The 20,466-nt window shown below is 37.9% G+C and overlaps 1 protein-coding gene across 2 annotated transcripts in view; it reads right to left on the reverse strand.

Annotated features, from left to right (window-relative positions):
• LOC131682698 (lachesin-like) overlaps positions 1 to 20,466 on the reverse strand; it is a 110,399-nt gene that overhangs the window by 58,285 nt on the left and 31,648 nt on the right. The window contains exon 2 of one of the 2 annotated variants that reach the window (XM_058964383.1): positions 3,899 to 3,940. The exons of the other annotated variant lie outside the window; for it this stretch is intronic. Coding sequence (XP_058820366.1) covers positions 3,899 to 3,940 — 42 coding nt within the window. The remainder of the gene's footprint in view (positions 1 to 3,898; positions 3,941 to 20,466) is intronic. 2 annotated transcript variants of the gene reach the window in all.

Consider the following 20,466-nt stretch of genomic DNA (forward strand, 5'->3'; position numbering starts at 1 on the left):
TATTGAATTTTTAGTTGATCCGACTTCCGGTTCCGGAGTTACGGGTTGAAGAGTGCGGTCACACAGCAAATTCCCATATAAACTGGTACCACCATGATGTTCAAATGATGTAAAACATATTAAAATTGATGTAACATTACTCTAGTTTGCGGGTCTGGATCACTAATGATCAATCAAAGTAGCTTTGACCACATTGGCCACCTATGACGGTTCATGACGCCCCCGGGGAACCCGCCAAGTTCCTAAGCTAATATCACACCCATTCCCCAACGAATTCTCTACCGATTTTTACAAACTTGATTTCAAATGAAAGATACAGTAATGCCATTGACTGCTGCTGAATTTCATTCGGTTCTGACTCTTGCTTCCGGAGTTACAGGGGTGTTAGTAAGGATACACTGGAATTTCCCATATAAATCGGTACAATCGTAATACCTCAGAGGCTAAAATGGTCACCAAATTGCTTCTAATCGCAGATCTAGATCACTGATTGCCAATCAAACATTCTTTGAATATATTGTCCACTATCGACGATTCCGGAAGTCCGGAATTCCGGTCATATTCCACAATTAAAGTCACATCGGTTCTTCGGTGATGACTGAACCGATATTATCAAACCAAGTCTCAAATGGAAGGCAAAATATGGAGTTGAGTATTGCGTTGCCACCCCTTTACCCCCCCTCCCCCCCCCCTTTGCCCTTACACCTCCCTCCTTCATCACTCCCCTCTCCTTGGACCACCCTCACGCCCGCATTTCCTTCATCCATCCCGTATACCGAAATAAGATGAAGGATTTCTGACGCATCCTCCACTCCCACTCTACCCATTCCCTCCACTTTCAAACCCATTCCACCAACATTTCAAAATATAATCACATGAAGATAACATTGAACTCATGCTGATTAAGCTAATTAAATATTATTCTTTTGCCTTTTTCATATAGAAAGGTTATGCAATTGCTCCAAAAACCGACTTTCTAACCGAGGCCCGGAGGGCCGAGTCTTATATAACATTCGACTCAGTTCGCCGAAATCGCAAAATATCTGTGTGTATGTATGTGTGTATATATGTATGTACGTATGTATGTATGTGTGTATGTGCGGATTTGTTAACAAAATGTCCACATCGGTTTCTCGGAGATGGCTGAACCGATTTTTACAAACTAGGATTCAAATGAAAGGTATAATATTCCCATAGGTTGCTATTGAATTTCATTTTCAACCGACATCTTGTTCCGGATTACGAGTTGAAGAGTATGGTTACAAAACAAAATTTGTTGATTTGTCCACATCGGTTTCTCGGAATTTTCTGAACCGATTTTGACAAACTTGGTATTAAATGGAAGGTGTGGATCCGAGTTCTGGTTCCTGAATTACAGGGTGATACGTACGATCACGCAGCAAATCCCAATTCTAACGAATTCTGCGATGAATGTAAAAAAGTGATTTTTTTTTCAAAATGTAAACACAACTGTTGAATTTGTAGATCTAGGTCACCAACAGTCATTCAAAGTCTCTTTGGCCACACTGGCCACCATCGACGGATCCGGAAGCATCCAAATTCAGAATAATGGTTATAATGGTTTCTCGAAAATGGCTAGACCGATTTGATCAACTTAGTCTCAAATGAAAGGTGTTGCGTTCCCGGAAACTGATATTAAATTCCATCTCCATCCGACTTCCGGCTCCGGAGTTACGGGTTGTGAAGTGCGATCACATAGAAAACTCCGATTCAAACCGATACCGCGATGAATTCTAAAAGGTGCTCTTATATATACTTACCAAGTGTAATAAGAATGAAAGACATTTCCATAATGTTATATTGTACGAACCTAGCTATTAAATCATAGTTTGGAGAAATGAGAAAGGCACAATTGCACCTCTAGGTGGATTAAAACAGGTTTTTTTAAATTGAATCGCTGAAAGTATCGACTAATTTGATAGAATTCGATCCCAAATCCCGGATTGTGTCCAATTTGAGTTCTGTGCATTAAAAAATATACTTTTTTGGTGAACCGTTAAAAATAAAAAAAAACTCTTTTTTTAGACAGATGAAAGTAAAAATTTTATTTCCAACAAACAATTATTTTAATATTTGTTTTTCATCTACCGGTGATTTTTTCCGATGAAAAGAAATTTAATTTGGGTGGTCCCCATGGTTTCACAGGTTATTGGCGAGATCTACGGAAGGAACCACAGTACTTTTCAACTCGTAATTTCGGAGGAGGGTCTTTAATGGTATGGCTTGGATTTTGTGCTACAGGAAAAGTTAATTTGGCGTTTACGTCCTGCAATATGAACTCGTCAGATTATGTAGAGGCGTTGAATAGCTGCTTAATCCCGTTTAAAGCAAAGTATCTTCGTAAGAAATTTATATTTCAGCAAGATAATGCAAACATTCACAGTAGTTCGGTTACAAAATCCTGGTTCAACAGCCATAAAATTGAACTGTTGGGGTGGCCAGCTCGTAGGCCGGATTTAAATCCAGTGGAGAATATCTGGGCACGCTGACAGAAAGCAATACAACAATATTGCTGAGCTAAAACTGGCGGTTTCAAAAGCATGGACGAATTTTGAAATGAAAATATTAAAGAACTTGGTTGGAAGTATGCTAAAACGGATTTTCCAGATTACTGAGCGAGCGGGAGGGTCAACAAATTATTAAAATTTATAATTCACACAAAAGACTGAATATTTTGTTTTGCATCCATTTCAAAAAATAAGTGCGGCTATAGAAAATAGTCAATGAATTTTTAAGCACACCTGTCAAGAAAGGTTTTATTTTCACGAGTTGTCAATTTCATCATTGATTTTACATTCAAATGCATTCTTGTCAATGTGCGTAACTACACATATCTTCTTTGCATACTGGCTTTCGAGTTACAGCATAAATGTGGGTGCGGCTATAGAAAATAGTCGCAGTGCAGGGGGTGGTTTACTCATAAAATGGCGGAATTTTTCGTAAAAGATAGCAATTTTTATTTCAAATGATTAAAGAGCACCCTCAATTGAAAATTTTCTCAAAAACTCAACTTTGACAGCAGAAAATAGCCTTTGAAAATCGCGGATCTCGTGAAATATTTCTTGGTATTTGACATTTCGTAAATTTGATATCATTTTGGGTAAAATGAATTCAGTTAGGTAATTAAAGACGGGCATTTTTCTCTAACGAATACAGTAGTCTGCAGACGAGGCAATAGGACACCTTCCACATAAAATATTCACTGTGGATTTTGTTATGTCTATTATAACGCGGCAACAGCAACAGGGTATGAATAGCTAGAACAAAATCCACAGTGCATATTTTTTGTGGAGCGTTTGTCCTGTTGCCTCGTCTGCGGACAGCTTACAAAGAAGAATGTCCTTGACCTTTTTCTAATGATCACAACGGAAAGATAACAAAATCGATTAATTGAGATGCTTCTCACTTTCTCTTATCCTACGTCCATCTATACCAATACCGTACACATCTCTTTGCTTGAAATTTCATCGCTAAAAGTTTCTACTAATTTGATAAAAAAGATTACTATTACTAATTACTAGCGCTACTGTCTCCATGTATTCACGAACTGAAACATGGGATCTCGCTCTAGCATATTGTACCTCATTACTATGACATGTGTGTACCCGGGGCAATATGTGACAAACTAATGGGCCTAGCATATGAAAGCGCGAGATAATAGACCATCAGTGTTAACAGCGGAATGCGACCTCTAGTAGTTATAATCTCTTTTAATTTGATAGAATTCGATCCAAAATCCCGGATTGTGCGCTATTTGAGTTCTGTGCATTAAAAGAATATACTTTTTTTTGTAAATATGTCGTTAAAAATTAAAACAAACTCATCATCATAGTTTTTTTTTATTTTAATGCTAATCCTTTTGAAATTTGAAACGTACCTCTGTCTAGTATATAGGCGCTGTTATCATCCACAATTTCTTCTGCAATTGAATAGAAGAAAAAAACATCGTTAGTTGTGTTTTGGCAAAATAAATAACGTCATATTTGCAGACAACAGAGTTAAATATAATTGTAGACAGCATATCTAAAACGTTTTACCAAAATAGTTGTGAATATTCATGTGTGAGGTCGGTCAGTCATCTAGTGAATAAATAGACTTACCTCTTTGAGGTTTGAAACGTATCTGTTTTATTGCCAGAAATTAGTTTACACTTTACCTACGGGAGACATTTGAAGAAGAAAGAGATAGTACTATTTACGCGAAGATTAGTAAGGGAGAGCTAATATAGCTCACCTAATGGAGAAGGCCAAATGTATCGACTGAAATATAGTGAAATGTAGGTTAAGATATTTTTTTTATTGAAAAGCCATCCAGCACGTTACATTAGGAACACGTTGCATAAAAGGGCAGACTGTTTGCAACACCTCTGAATTTTTAAAATGTTGTCTTCATTTGTAGAGACTAAAATATGTGACGCGGAGAGCGAGTAAAGGCGCTATAACCTAGGCTCATTAACCAGGACAGGGCTAAATACTTCTGTCCCATCCCATCCCAGGAACCTAGGACCAAAGGAGTAACACTCTTAGCCAAATCACTCCCAACGATTTATCAAATCCCCATCAAATTGAAACGGTCGGTACGTTTGTCCGCGTTTTCTTATTATCCTTATTCCTTATTCATGGTTTGAAATAGTTCGTTGATTAAATTCTTCATTAAACGAATAATTTAATTGCCGTATAATTTTGAATCATCTTCACTTTGTACGCTGCACAGTTGGCCTGGCCGCTTTATTGATTGTGTCACATATAATATGTACCACAAACATTAATAATGACAAGAAACATTGTAGGCGAAGGTCTGGAATTTTCCAGGATCCCTACATGTATTGGCTGTGTATGTGTAGACTAGACTAGACTAGAGTAGATTAGAGACAAAAATATGTGACGCGGAGAAGCCGTCAACTTGCCCCAGCCCCGGGGTAAGTTGGCGGTATGTATGCCAACAGTCTGCCTTTTTACGCAATGTGTTCTATTTTGCACGATCTACCTAAATCAAAAACTGAAAACACTGCCAACTAGCTCTGGTCTCCCCTAATCAAAATAGATTCAAATAGTCAAAAAGTTGGTTAGTTTCAGGCCACGGACGAAAAAATCGTACATTTTGCCGGCTTTAGAGTTTTCGCATTGTGCATTGTGTGGCTGCTCTGATACCTGAACTGAAAGGTTCACCGAATGGAGGATAATAGCAACATTTCAGACAATGTAAATTAGTTGATGTTATTTTAAAACTATATTGAATGGGTTGTGGAAACACAGTGTTTATCAAATTTTCCTTTTCACCCACCGACTGAAAGGAGAAATAAATAATAATAATAATTTCATTCCGATAAATGTATATAGGCATATAAGCCTATATCTCTCCAAACCTTCAACGGGGTAGAAAAGCTATAAATTTCAATATCCCGTTTCCGGAATCGTCACGATGATTCGCTAGCTTTTCAAAACAAACTCAAACAGATCAACAAGCTTGTTTCCTCAAGATAATAATCTTTGCTTTGTCGCGATTTCGCAGGAGTCGATCAAACAGAATTTGCATAGCCGGAGAAAGATACGCTTGGAATCGGACGGTCGCTTGTTTGTCGTCTCGAAAAAGTTTATCCCTTCCAGCTAAATTATTGTCCAGTAGATGATGGGCTTATTCATAGTAGAGCAGCTGCCAGGCTGAACAGTTTATTTTTGGTTCCCTCGTATATCGTCCTCTTTTAGAGAGTGATTGAGCGCGGATGGCATATCTGTGGGTCCGATGTGAAGCACACAGTCTATTATGAATATAATTCAATAAATTGAGGCCGTAAAATTTGAAAAAGTCCAACAAAGTGAGAAAAGTCAGAAAATAAACGAACGAGATTTCTTCTCCATATCTTTGTCACCCAGTTTCGGGTTTCTGATACGGTTTGCGCTAGAGCGGGAAAGCGCTTTATGGATCAAGATATTTGGCACAATAAAAGAATGTTGGACCTTTTATTTATGTTGACTGGTCGAAGAGTTTTTTTATTTCTTCGTTTCCCTTACCCAGAGTAAAATCGAAAGGAACAAATCTCCTTTCTAATCTTTCCACCGCAAGAGTGCCACCACAAAACGGCACCTTTTGGTTCAGTGAGTGAATTAGGGGTGGGTGTATGTGACTCGAGAGGTGGAAGCACGACGGAAGGTTCCGACACTTCCAGACGCCTTCCACTTTGGGTGCTCTTGTTTGCATCGCCGGGCGTCGTGTCGTTTGGGCGGTTCGTAGATTCCCAGCGCGACTTCAGTATGACTCAATCCACTGCTTAATGCTCCGTAATAAAATTGCGTTACAGGAAATTCACTTAAAGAGAGATTGTTTCCCATTGTACTACCGAGAACGATGGAAAGTAGAGGCAGAATTTATGACTCTTGGTTGCTAGTGGCACAGAACAATAGATCTCATTTGTAAACAAGCTTGTAAAATATATTTGCCTTTTTGTGAAGAAAAATAAAATCAATCGTCAAGGAATCTCATTATCCACTGCTGTCCGGTTGTTTGTTGTTTGTGCTTATCTCCTTTACGAACTGTTTGATGTCGATTATACTTTACACCAATTCATTTTTTAATTTGTTTGTTGGAAATTAAATTGAAAACAACGTTCTAGTTTTGACACTCTTGCAAGACTCCGAATGATATGAGCACTGTATGTAACGAAAATCACCAGCTACTCGAGCAAACTTTCCTTCCGCCAGATCTAAAAATCGTATTTTGCAGCATATTGACGTTATTACGTTATTAGGAATTACTTATAGTAAATGTGCATATAATCTCAACACTGTCATTGGAATGATTGTAACTGACTAACACCAGTTATTTATAAAAATTTAAACTAAGGCCGATGTTCGAGTAATGAACGTGCTAGTACGACGCGTGAACAAGAACAGTCAAAGATATAGACGCCGATTCGTTGACGGACTAACGAGAGAAACATCGATGAGTACTAGGGTGGGGCATTGTTATAGGGGCCATACACAAATGACGTAGCTTTTTTTCGGCGATTTTTGACACCTCCCTCCCCCCTCGTAGCATTTGGTCACAAAATTCTAACCTCCCCCTCGTAAATAACGTAGCATTTACCTACCCCCTCCTCCTCGTCCCATACAAAGGTGATGAAAAATTACATATGTTTTTCCAGTATTTTAAATATATGTCCTTTCAAAATGTTTGACGACTTTTATCAACATTTTCATTATAACAGCAAAATGCGTGCAAAATAAGCCCATTTCATGACAACTATAGCGTTGATATTTTTGTTTTGAATTTTGTATGTCAAGGGGAGCATGAAGACAAGTTCTCTCAGTTCACAATCGTGCAGCTGCCAATGATTCTAAGAACCATACGTTCATCTAAATTACTAAATTTTGTTTGGTTGAATCCGAAGTGAAAATTTGATTCAGCTTCCAAACTAAGTCTACTAGTTAGCAACATTAGCTAACTAATGTAGCAAGTTAAATCCGCATACAAAATCTTTTCGTATTTTTGCGAACTTGTAATTCCGCGAATCGTAAAATTTACCTCATGAAAAACCGCATCAAAAGTAACTTGTTTGAATTTAAATTAATTTCTCTTGGGAATGGAGGATCATTAAATTGTTTTCTCTAAACAATGGGTTTTAAACTTAATGCTACGTCGCACAACTTCTGACCCTACCCTCCCCCTCGTCACACTTCGTCACAAATTTGGTATACCCACCCTACCCCCCAAAATGCTACGTCATTTATGCATGGCCCCATATGGAAAAACGTAATCATAACCTAATCAACCGAGCACAGCATTTTTTTGGTTCCATTTGGGGTCCCAAACAACTGTGCAAAATTTGGAGTCAATTGGATTTGACCCGGGGTAGCGCATTGCGTTTGAAATTTGAATGGAAATTAGTATGGGAAAACCTACTTTTTTGCATTTTCAATTTTACAGACTACAATTCTTCCTGCAGTAAACCAACAAGTAGTTAGAAGTGTAGTCCACGATATGCTGAACAAATTTGCCGAAGGATGCATGGTGCTAGAATATTTCTACAACAAGTTATAGCTGTTCAAAGTTCGATAGATCGAATTAATTGCCAAAAATCATTTTTTTGCCTACACTGCGAGTGGACCAATGATATTTCGTATAGCATACCAAAATAACATGATATACTTTAGATTTACCGCATTGGTATGTTTGGATGAATTATTCAAAAGCCTTAGCTCAATTTCATGGACGTAGGTAGTTTCGCAATAGGGCGTAGTGAGGATAGCGGGAGGGGGGAAGCTTCAACATATAGAAATTCTAACTGAAATAACTGAAATCTTGTCGAATTGAAATTTTCAGATGAATTATTTTAAAACATTTGCACAATGTCCTATGCATAATAGTAACGATGAAACGAAACATACAGTATCCCTCTGCATTGACTTTATATCAATGGAAGTAAAGTTGCAGACTAAATCGACTGATGTCGAGTTGATATGTCAGAGGAATGCATTGATTATATTTCAGTTTAATACGCACTATGATTTGATAGGATGCTCCTTTCGATGTTGTTCGATCACCTGAAGTAAAAATTGCTGTTGAACTGGGGCTCTTGTGGGTTGTGTAAATGTTGTAAAATAATTCATCTGAACATTCCAACTCGATAAGATTTCAGTTATTTCAGTTCAAATTTCCATATTTAAAAGTCTCCCCCCCCCCTCTCCCCCCACTACACCCTATTGCTAAACTACCTATGCCCATTCTTCGGCAAAGTTGTTCAGCATATCCTGGACTACACTTCTATCTAATTGCTGGTACACTGCAGGAAGAATTGTAGTCTGTAAAATTGAAAATGCAAAAAAGTAGGTTTTCCCATACTAATTTCCATACAAATTTCAAACGCAATGCGCTATGCCGGGTCAAATCCAATCGACCCAAAATTTTGCACAGTTGTTTGGGACCCCAAATGGAACCAAAAAAGTGCTGTGCTGAAAAAACGATAATTTTGCCCCACCCTAATGAGTACTCTTTGGGGCACGGCCCGGCGCTTACGAAACCGAAACAGTACTAACGAGAGGGTGGAATATTCAAACCGTTGAGTATTCGATTTCGCCAAGAAGATTTGTCCGGATTCCGCACAGCACAGCACAGAAGATCTAACGCGCCGTGTCCCCTCACGATAACGTGATCGAAACACTGTTTTCGATTGTGGCGTTCTAGGACTGCCAATCTTACATAACCTGAATATGGCGCAGGAAAAAACGTGATACTCGGCTGTACACATTGACTAAAACATGTTTCCCAAAGCGCTAGAAGTATTGTCTTACCGGTTTCGATCCAGTAGGATAACACTGCACTGATGTAGCGGGTATGAATATTTACCATTTAGATAGTTATTTAACCTTCCGACAGTCGCGCGAATTCTATAAAACGTCGATAATTGTTTGCCAAAACATTACATTTTGAGAAAACTGATTTTAAAAATTATATTTTTTTTCAAAATTTATGCTCATATTTTACTTAAAACGTGTCGATAATTCGCAAAATCTTCTATAATAGACGCAAAACATCAATTCTGAATGGGCCGCCGAGAGCCGCGGCGGGCCCCAAGGTTTGTATTACTGCCGGGCCCTTTTAAACCCAAGCCCTCTAGTTCAGTATGAGTTAATATCTCCGTGTTAGTCCGTGGTTTCTATTAGTCTCCGGTTGACTCATATTGCCACATCCATATATAGCGTGCCAGACAGGAGAATTTCGACGGTTTCTTATTCTGTGATATCCAAATCGGATAAAATTGCTATAACTACGAGTTTTTCTATTTTCGGGTACTCATGAATCAGTAGCGTCTAGCTCAAATGGTACGTTCCCCATGTTGATCGGATATATGTGCCTTGCCATGAATCGTCTTTTCATGATTTTCCTGATGGGAAGGATTGGGGAAGTGGTAAGATTAAGGGTAAGGAATATACCCAGGAGACCACGAAGCATTATTTAATGGCTTTAGATATGTTCTATATTCGCATACAAAACACATTCTTCACAGCTTCACAGTTCTATATAGATCATTAAAGCACACCTAGTGTCGGAAAAGGCGAAATAGTGTGCCAGAATAGAGCTAGTTCAGAAGCACCTTAGTGGCTGTCAGCAATGTTAACATAGAGCCGTGTTTTTTAAAAATAACTCTTCCCTTCTTTATCGACACAGCAAAAGAAAAAAAATCGATAACGTAATCACCCTTCCTCTCTTCTTTCGTTTGACATGCCGACTGTTTAAATTGACGATTTAGTACCTATAGAAATGGGACTCGATCCGCAGTCGAAAACCTCGTCTCAATTTGGTATACGCGTGTAATCTCTGATATGTGTGAAGATTTGCATGTATACTTGGTTTAATCCAAACTCTACCTAGATGTTTGGTTGAAATTACGCAAACATCTATTGTGGATTATATTTGCAATTGTATTTTTTTGAAAAATCTTGCTGATTTGCATTTTGATTTTAAGTTTATTGCATCATCATTTATTACATGAAGGCATAGGAGTTTAGGTGACTATTGGAACGCATACGTATATTCGTTATTGTTCGGTGTCTCAAAGCACTATAAGAAGATTCTAAATTAGCACTTAGAGTTTTCTACTAAAGCTTCATAGCATTTATCTTCAAAAGCTTTTTATCACGATGTCTATATTCTGTATGTCGATATAGTGCTAGCATTAAAATACTAGTATACGGCTAGTTAGCAATGTAAATGCTAACTTATAGCTTATCTAGAGTTTTAAATTAGTACTTATGGTTACTTGGGCAAAGACACAAAACAATTTAAACAGAGCATTCTGCACCCCTGGAAGGCTGCTGAACGATCTGCACGTGCTACAATAGCAGGAATAATACTTCCAACCCCAGGAGGGATTTGGAATTTTTATTTTACCAGTGAGCGGATACAAACACTTCTGCTGGGTTGATGGTCTGGAACATAATCAGCACGCTATGTCTAACATGGTGAAATTGCACGGTGTAAACATTGGCCATCTTTAGTTCCATTTGTACTTTTAACAATAGATCTTAAGGAACGTCTCGAAAAGTAAACAGGAATACAGTTTGACCATAATAGACCACTTTCCGCTTGTAATCGTCACTCAGTTCGTTTACTCGATATCAGTTGATTCAGTCTATCACTTTACTTCTATTTATATAAGTCAATGCAGAGGAATACAGTATGTTTCGTTTTATCGTTACTATAATGAATAAGACATTGTGCAAATGTTTTAAAATAATTCATCTGAACATTCCTACTCGACAGTATTTCCGTTATTTCAGTTCAAATTTCAATATATGTATATATATATATATATATATATATATATATATATATATATATATATATATATATATATATATATATATATATATATATATATATATATATATATATATATATATATATATATATATATATATATATATATATATATATATACATATAATGTCCCTAGCGTTGTTCTTGTGGTGAATGCTTCCGTAGAAACCAACTTTTTCATACGTAACCATTTTATGTGAATGACTCGAAAATGGGACGTTTCATCAGACAATACTGGTAATGCAACCATTGTAGATTCCTATGTGCGAGTTCTACAAAAAGACACTGCACCATGGAAAACTTTGTGCAAAAGCAGCTAAGAGAAGCCCACTTACTATAACCGTAAACAGCACACCGTTATGCCAAACCGCAAACGGCTACAAAACCAATATCTCGGAATCTGACAGGAACAAATGTTCTCTCAACAACAATCACGCTCAGTGTCTCCAAGCCAACAACGGGTACCACCAATAAAGAAGCGAACGTAGAAGAGGACGGATGCGTTTGTCCGTGCGCTCGCATTTCTGTTTGACGCTCTATTGCTTTCTTCGAAAATACTTTGAATTTTTCATTTTTTACGCTTTCAAACAATTTAATAAGGCGAATGATTACAAAGAAATTACTATTGCTATTTTTATTGCTCTTCTATGAACACCGGACGTGTTCGCCCATCTTCCGGGTAAAAACTATAAGGGGCAGCCATATGGAGTTGCACGAACTGTAGACGTAGGACTATACTACTTAATGTAAAATATTTATTTTCATAGTACATTTATAGTAATAATAAATCAAACATATTTCTTACGTATGGTTTAATCACAACCAATCAACATAGAATATTACATATTGAACCAAACCTTCTTGGTTATCAGGTCATTTCATTTGTAGTAGGTGATCGAATCCGATTAAACTTATTTAAGAATTTTTTTATTTACTTTTTTATTTCGACTATGTTAGTCACATTTTCTTTTTTACGTTTTAACGACATTCAATTAGCTAGAGATTACTGGGTAGGGAAAGTTATGAAACTTAGAGCCATAGTACTCAAGTGAGAGCAAGGATGTGAAGTAAACAGATCGGAAAACTAGAAGTGGCAGGGTCATTAGAACAGGCTTAATATCGTGCGGGCTGAATTTTTGCCTTCTGATAATGAGAGTCGAGCTTAGGCAGAATAACTACGAATCACCCGAGTTCTCTATCATGTTTCCTGATAAAGGTAGACGTATCTATCTTTACCGTGACAACCGGCAAAAATTAAGCCACGCAAGATCACCACTGAAAATCTTTCGACGATTAGCATCAATCTTAATGATGATTGCTGCTGTTCATCTCTGTATGCCTTTTGAATGCCGGGATAGATTTTTATTAGACTATTGTCACTGTTCTTACAGTCGTGGCGGGTTTGCTACATTGTGTAAGGCAATGGCTGCGTCTACAGCTGCTACCCACCGCTGCCGATGGATTCCCATCAGTTTCTTTTTTTCCTTTTTATTTCGACTATGTTAGTCACATTTTCTTTTTTACGTTTTAACGACATTCAATTAGCTAGAGATTACTGGGTAGGGAAAGTTATGAAACTTAGAGCCATAGTACTCAAGTGACAGCAAGGATGTGAATCATCAGGACACATGATAGTGAACTCGGGTGATTCGTAGTTATTCTGCCTAAGCTCGACTCTCATTATCAGAAGGCAAAAATTAAGCCCGCACGATATTAAGCCTGTTCTAATGACCCTGCCACTTTCATAACTTTCCCTACCCAGTAATCTCTAGCTAATTGAATGTCGTTAAAACTTATTTAAGAAGATCTGAAGAAAGAAGACAGAAAACTTTGACCGAACTAATATCTGGAACTAAAGCTTTATAGCATAAGATTAGCTTGTAAAAACTTTTCGATTGTGTGTGGTAAAAAAAACCGGACCAGTGAAGAAAAATCAAATTTTAGACAATATAATCACATTTTATGTATAGACCAAGCATTCTGGTTATATTTTGCCATTATTTTAACTTTCCTAAAGTACGCGTACAAATATAGCGAATGCAGTGGTCTTAATCATTTATCGAAACTATAAATATACAAGAATCGAAAACAATTTTATATATGGACAAGATGTGTTTTTGCAACGGTTTTTCAAGTGGCAGAGTATTCATTCATAAATAGGCTTTGTAGTATATACCTATTAGTAGAATCAAAATACTATAGGCTGAGTGGAATTGAATCACGACACAATGTTAACCGTGTTTGCAAATGGAGCTCGTATGTACAAACTATTTTGTGTACGAATAATTATACATAAAAGTGTGCTGGAAACGAGCACAACACAAAAGATAGCATAGTGTTTGAACGGATAAGCGCAGTCGTATTCACTGGGTAGCATACCTTCACAAGCAGTGTAACGGACGTCTAACTCACTGGCTGTGAAAACACACAGCGCTGTGATCTGCTTCGCCTTCCGCTCAACAGGCAACTGAGCGTGTTCGGCGAAATCCGTCCGTTTAAATAGTCGATGATGACGTTATTCATAGAAGCGTAGCGCGCTAGGTACACAAATCTGTCGTGCTGGACTAGGGAAGTGCTATCTTCTGTGTGTAAAAGCGCGATATTTAGACTAGGTTGTTCAATATTTAAATTTTTGATGCCATGATATCAAAGAGTTTATCTATTGGAATCTATTCTTAGAAGTATTTCAGGGCGATAAGGGTAAAAAATTTGAAAATTTATCGTGAGATGTCTGAATTATATGCGTTTAAATTTGGACCACTTTTTGTTACCTACCTTTTAGTAGAATGTGGAACGTGCACCCCTATATCGAAAACAAAGACGTAGTCCTACGTCAAAACGCGGGCCCCCAAATAAGACCCGGGCCCTAGTGCAATTGCCCTGGCTGCCTCCCCCTCTCATCGGGCCTGGCTGATTGAATCGTAATATTGTGAGTGATAAAAATAATGAAAATATTACATAAAAACGTGAATCTCAGTGGAGTTTTATAATATTCGCTATAACTTTGTTTCTTGAAGACATAGAACATAACTATCTTCGGCAAATTATCGTAGTTCTGAACGTTCTAAATCTTTGCCCAAGACACAACTTCTAGGATGCGAAATAATAAAATTAACATCGCAGCGCCACCTATGTGGTGAAAATTCAAACTAATTTACATCTTCAAAATAAGGCGCAGATAAAGCCAAGAGACTTTGCTGAACATACCAACTAAAATACATGCACTCTGAAAGTGCTGCAGGTTTTGTCTTGCTAATTTTCGTTCCGGTCTCACTGTGCGTTGCAAGATATCTTGGACAATTTGTCGGATGGGCCCTCCAGCTGGCTATCGAATTCTTCACGGAGAAAACTTACCTAGTCGTGATCCAGCGCAACTACAGCTTCAATTAATGGTCTAACTATTACTCAGGTTTTAACCTTCCAATATGTCGGAGTGTAGTTCAACTCTAAAGGTACCTGGGGATGTCACATTAGGTATCTGAAACAGATGTGTCAACAAATGATCAACTTTCTCCGCAACTGCAACAAAATGTTTTACATCGACAGGTTCAACCTCGACGACTTCATTAACTTCGATATATTCAATCAATGATCCTGCTGCAGTTTATGTCGCAGAGCTTGCTGCTATTCAGTACACCGTTGGGTTTATTGATACTTTGCCCACCGATCATTACTTTATTGTCTCGGATAGCCTCATCTCAATAGAAGCTCTCCGTTCAATGATACCAGGAAAGCATGTGCCATATTTTCTGGGGAAAATATGGGAGATCCTCCGTGCTTTGTCTGTAAGATCGTAAAAAATATTACCTTGGTTTGGGTTCTCTCGCATCACTCCATCCCAGGTAATGAAGAAGCGGACTCTTTAGCTAAGGCAGGCACATTAGAAGGTTACATCTACTAAAGACCAATCTGCTTCAATGAATTTTCCTATATCTCTCGTCAGAGGACGCTAGAAAGATAGCAGACATCTTGGAGCAATGGAGAGTTAGAACGGTGGTTACTTTCTATCATCCCGAAGGTAACAACGAAAGCTGCGTTCAGAGGAATGGATGAGGGTCGGGATTTCATTCGTGTGATGTCTCAGCTCCAATCACTACACGTTAGACGCTCATCTCCAACGTACTGGGCTCGCAAATTGCGGTATCTGCGCTTGTGGCGACGGCTTCTATGGAATTTCAATTGAAATCAGTTCAGTTTTTGAAATCATAACTACTTATATCTTTTTAATATTAAAAGCTAGATTTTTTTATGTATTACAAAAACGCAGTTCGTTTAAATTACTTTTTTTCTCTTAAAAATGGGTTAATCTATATAACTTTCGCAGTTTTGATTTTTCATTAAGAAGACTTTAAAAATGCTTTCAGATATTTTGGAGGAGAACAGTTTGTCTCCATGTGCCGAACCACTACCTTCTTTCGTTAGAAAGTTATATACTTCTTACTAAAAATTTTTTTGAGCGTATATTGCAAGATGTAAAAATATGATTTTCATTTGGCAGCAACGGTATTAAATGCTAAGCGCCATATTAGAAGATAATGATATTTAAAAACGTTATGTTGTTTATGTAAAAGTTTCCATAACTTTGAAACCAAGCAAGTTCAGTAGTTGTTGAAGAAGATCAAATTATTTGTCCTAAAATATTCTTCAAGTTAAAATAAAAACGACAGGAATTAAATAAATTAAATAAAGCTTACTTTGGAATTCTCGTGAGAATGAGGGAAGAAAGTCTACCGATAATGAATGACATCCGTGTAACAATCCTAAACCTGGTGAGAATAAAGTGGCCCACCACCACGAAGCAACGTTACGTAACAAAATATCATAGCTACAGTTTCTGTTAACTCTCATTTAAGGTAGAAGAGTGCGTGTAGTGCTTCCACAAATAGATCCTTGTCTTAGTCCTTGTAGCATCATTTCGTCGACCAGTGTTGTACAGGATAGTTAGGTGGTCACTACGCCGGCAGTAAAACATGAACTGGCTGTGAAAACACACAGCGCTGTGATCTGCTTCGCCTGCCGCTCAACAGGCAACTGAGCGTGTTCGGCGAAATCCGTCCGTTCAAATAGTCGATGATGACGTTATTCATAGAAGCGTAGCGCGCTAGGTACACAAATCTGTCGTGCTGGACTAGGGAAGTGCTATCTTCTGTGTGTAAAAGCGCGATAAAAACGTAAAACATGATGTTGAGTTATGTTCTATCAACAACCATGCGGTAGCCTTGGGTTGAACGCCCAACTTCTACCAGCAGAAGGCAAAGGATTCTTCACATTCCCTTTCGACCATGTCCATATGAGCCTGTCTAGTCCTAGTTTTCCGTTCTATGTTTATAACTGGTTCGCTCTTGAATACATATCCGTCTTTCAATTTCATTGCTTTCGTTCCTCTTTGTCTTAAATTTGCCGAAAAACTCCAAAAAAATCGAGAAAGTATAACACTCACACCAAAAAAATCTGAATTTTATCGTTGACGTAATTGCAAACATGACACAATTCAATAAACCGTAATTTACGAAATGACGGAACATTGCCGTGTTCCGTTTAATTTTACATGAAACATATACTTTACATGCGCAATAACATAAAATTACACTTCCTACCATTCAGAACAAACGCTGTATGTGGAGTAAAATTACATGATTTACGAAATTAAACGTCACGTAAAATTAAAATCAAACGTAAAACTAAGTCATTTTGGATGCTCGTATATGTCAGGGCCAGGAGAAGTAAATTTACACTATTTTTTCTAGGTGTGCTGTTGAAACAAAATAGAAACGCACATTCTCTAACATATTAAAGTTGGTTATTGTACCGATTGAGAATTTAAAGAATGGAGATTGAATGTCGTCCTTTTTCTGCTGGAAGTAGGCAAGCTCCTGACCCATACGATCAGTTCTTGGAGCAAGAGGGGTTTTACCGGAAACATACAGCTCGAGACTCTACATGTTTGTTTCGAGTGGTCTCGGAGCAAATTTTCGATGTTCAGCTGTATCACGAAAAAGTTCGAAATGATTGTGTGCACTTTATGCGAAAGAGACGCGAGTTTTACGAAAAGGTAATACATTTGAAGTGCTTAAGAGCCTTTTTTTATCAAAGTCTACACTAACAGGTTGTGCTCAATAAAATCCCAAAGAGACCCAGTAGAGTTACGCTGGAATTCTGGCCGGTTCTAGTTAGTATTCCGGCTCCAGTGTCACTGGAGCCGGAATACTGTCTAGAGCAATCCAGAATTGTTCATTTTCCGGCTGAACACTACTGGTGAGAATGTTTGCTTTCTCTTGATTTTTGCTGCCTTACCACCAATTTTATAGTATAGTATAGTAATTTTGAATAGCATATTATCGGAGACTACATATCGATATAGATCTTTCATTAGGGCTCAAATCGCAAATGTAAACAAACTGCGTTTTCGCTATTATGCTATAAAAATACTACAAGATTGAGGTGGAAATTAGTTAAAATGGTTTTTAGTTAGATTTATAATTAAAGAAAACAAAACGGTGAAACATGCATTTTCTTCGAGGTTTTGATTTAGGCCCTTCGTCTCATATGGAATATAAAGGCTAAACTTACATTTTTAGACAGAACCGGGCGTACGGTTATTATTCACAAAATTATTCTTTAAACGGCGGTTCTATTATATAAATGATAAGCAATATCTACTATGATCATGTCTACTCGATAGTTGTTGCACATAAACATTCGAATATTTCGATATTTTCATGAAATTTTAAGAAAAGATGTACGCACCCTTTCATTTACATTGGGTTTCTATGCGCCCATTTGCTGAGCCCTATTGAAAAGTATACTATCAAGCTCGCCCATTTACCCAACCCTACCCAACAAGACAGAGTCAGTTTAGCCCATTTACCGCGCCCTTCTGAAAATTATGTACACGGTTGACCTCTTTGCAAATGGTGGTTGCTGAAGGGCGAAATCACGACTGGGATGCAAATTGGGCGCAAGCATTTTTTTAGTTTCTACCCACTAGGAATTAAATTCTTTGTTATATGTGTGTATATATGTGCATACACTGGATATTTGAAAGTAGATCGCGATCGGTGGTCCGGCGAAACTTTGCCTTAGAGGTTGGAGGTAGGTACAGCCCGCGGGGGCTATGACTCGATATGAGAAAAGACTAAGTTGTGGCTTTATTTAAAAGTGCATATTAAAAATACTCTTATCTTGTGTTCTTACTGCCCAATTCTCAAACGAATATTGATATCAGACTAACTCGCACTTTTAGCAATACTCCTACGGCCGGCTGTTTGGAATTGAAATTGCTGTAGTTTAGGGAGAAACTAAATCACTCTCGATGGCCGGCTATCCAGAGTTTAAACACAAGAAAAATCATAATTAAATACATTTTTGCTTTGAGTATACGTGTACTCGGAGATTAACTATCCCACCGCATAAAACATATTCATTTTGTGGTCGCATTGCCTGCTTGTGGCGAATCCTAGACCTGTACCTGTCCTTCAATCCAACTCCGTAATACCTATGGAAGCGTCGCTGAGTCGGGGGCCTTCCTTAAGTAGGCATTACATCAACATTTCCTACCCTATCCTAAGTATCGGTGAAGATGGTCGTGGCCGGCAATAACCATTCTCATGCTATTGGTTTACTGAACTCATAAGAGATAAAGTTCATTCCCGATCATTTATCTCACAAGCAAGATGAGTTGAGCTACCTATAGGCAACATGATAATCGTTAGTATGCAATCTACGAATAGCACCGTGCTTCGCAACGCAACGCAACGCATATTAAAGTTGGTTATTGTACCCTACATGCACAACATTATTTAGATGTCTAATTTTCTCCTTAAGATGCTGTTGTTCTCAAAAGTACTTCATTACTTGTGGAGCGCCGCGTCAGAAGTTATGTTTTGAATTTCATTGAATGATTTCATTTGACACATCTCGATAGCTTTAATGAATTCCAAAGCATTGGCATTGCTTTGGTTTATTACAGTGGCCACAACAATCGGTAAATTCCTCAGCATGTATCTGTTATACATACACAATTTGACTTGCTGGTTGGTAAATGGTTCCGATCTTACTACCTCTGCTCTTCGCCCATAGCTACCCACTAAATGCCATCAAATCCATGGTTGGGCCAATTACTCCGACCGCGTCATTTTGAAATTTAATTATTTGGTGCAAATGTCTCGCCCGAAAGCACCCACCCGAGTTTACTGTAAAAGTTGGGTCAGACCGCATCAAAAGGAAATCATAAAATTTACACGAACCATGGTGAAAGCAAACCAGAATCCCTTATTTCATTTAATTAGCAGCTGCCATATGCCAAACCGAAGCATCTTTTCATCATCAACATCGTCAGCATAATACTCAACAGCTGCAACGTCACCTGAATCCCCCCGCCAACATTGCCCACCAAGCAGATTGTGGCTTAGTAACCGGGCATGTTTGGTAAAGCCCAGGGAGGGGTATACAGCGAACACACACCATAACTGAAGCCACATCCATTGCTTGCTGTATACAAACTTTTTCAGTGATTTTTTTTCTCTGCTGAATTCAAACGCCGTTAAAATTTCATAGCAAAACCACCCATCGTGGGCAAGCCAAGTAGCGGTTTTAAACGAGGAATTATAAATGAAGAGCTTGCAATTTGTAATGAAACAGAAAATTTGTAGCAATCTGAGTTTTTTTCTGTTTTTAATAGGCACTTTCAACACTAGTTTTTTTGTTTTCTTTTAAGATTATAAAAATCACACGAGTTTTAGGTTGAGACTCAAACCCAGATCGACTGCGTAGGGGACAAAACAGGGGTGTAGATTGGTGAGTTCAAAAATGGTCATTTTATTGTCACCCTAGTATGTATGTATGTGTGTGTCATTGAAACTCATACAATTTTCTCAGAGATGGCTGAACCCATTTTCACAAACTTTGTTTCAAATGAAAGGTATAATGCATCCATAAGCTGCAATTGAATTTTTAATTGATTCGATTTCCGGTTCTGGAGTTACGGGTTGCAGAGTGCGGTCGCACAGCAAATTCCCATATAAACTAGTAACACCATAATGTCTAAATGATGTAATACATATTCAAATGGGTTCAACATTGCTTGGATTTGCAGGTCTAAATCATTTATAAGTAGCTTCAAAGTAGCTT

The sequence above is a fragment of the Topomyia yanbarensis genome, chromosome 2, assembly GCF_030247195.1.
Source record: "Topomyia yanbarensis strain Yona2022 chromosome 2, ASM3024719v1, whole genome shotgun sequence".
Lineage (NCBI taxonomy): Eukaryota > Metazoa > Arthropoda > Insecta > Diptera > Culicidae > Topomyia > Topomyia yanbarensis.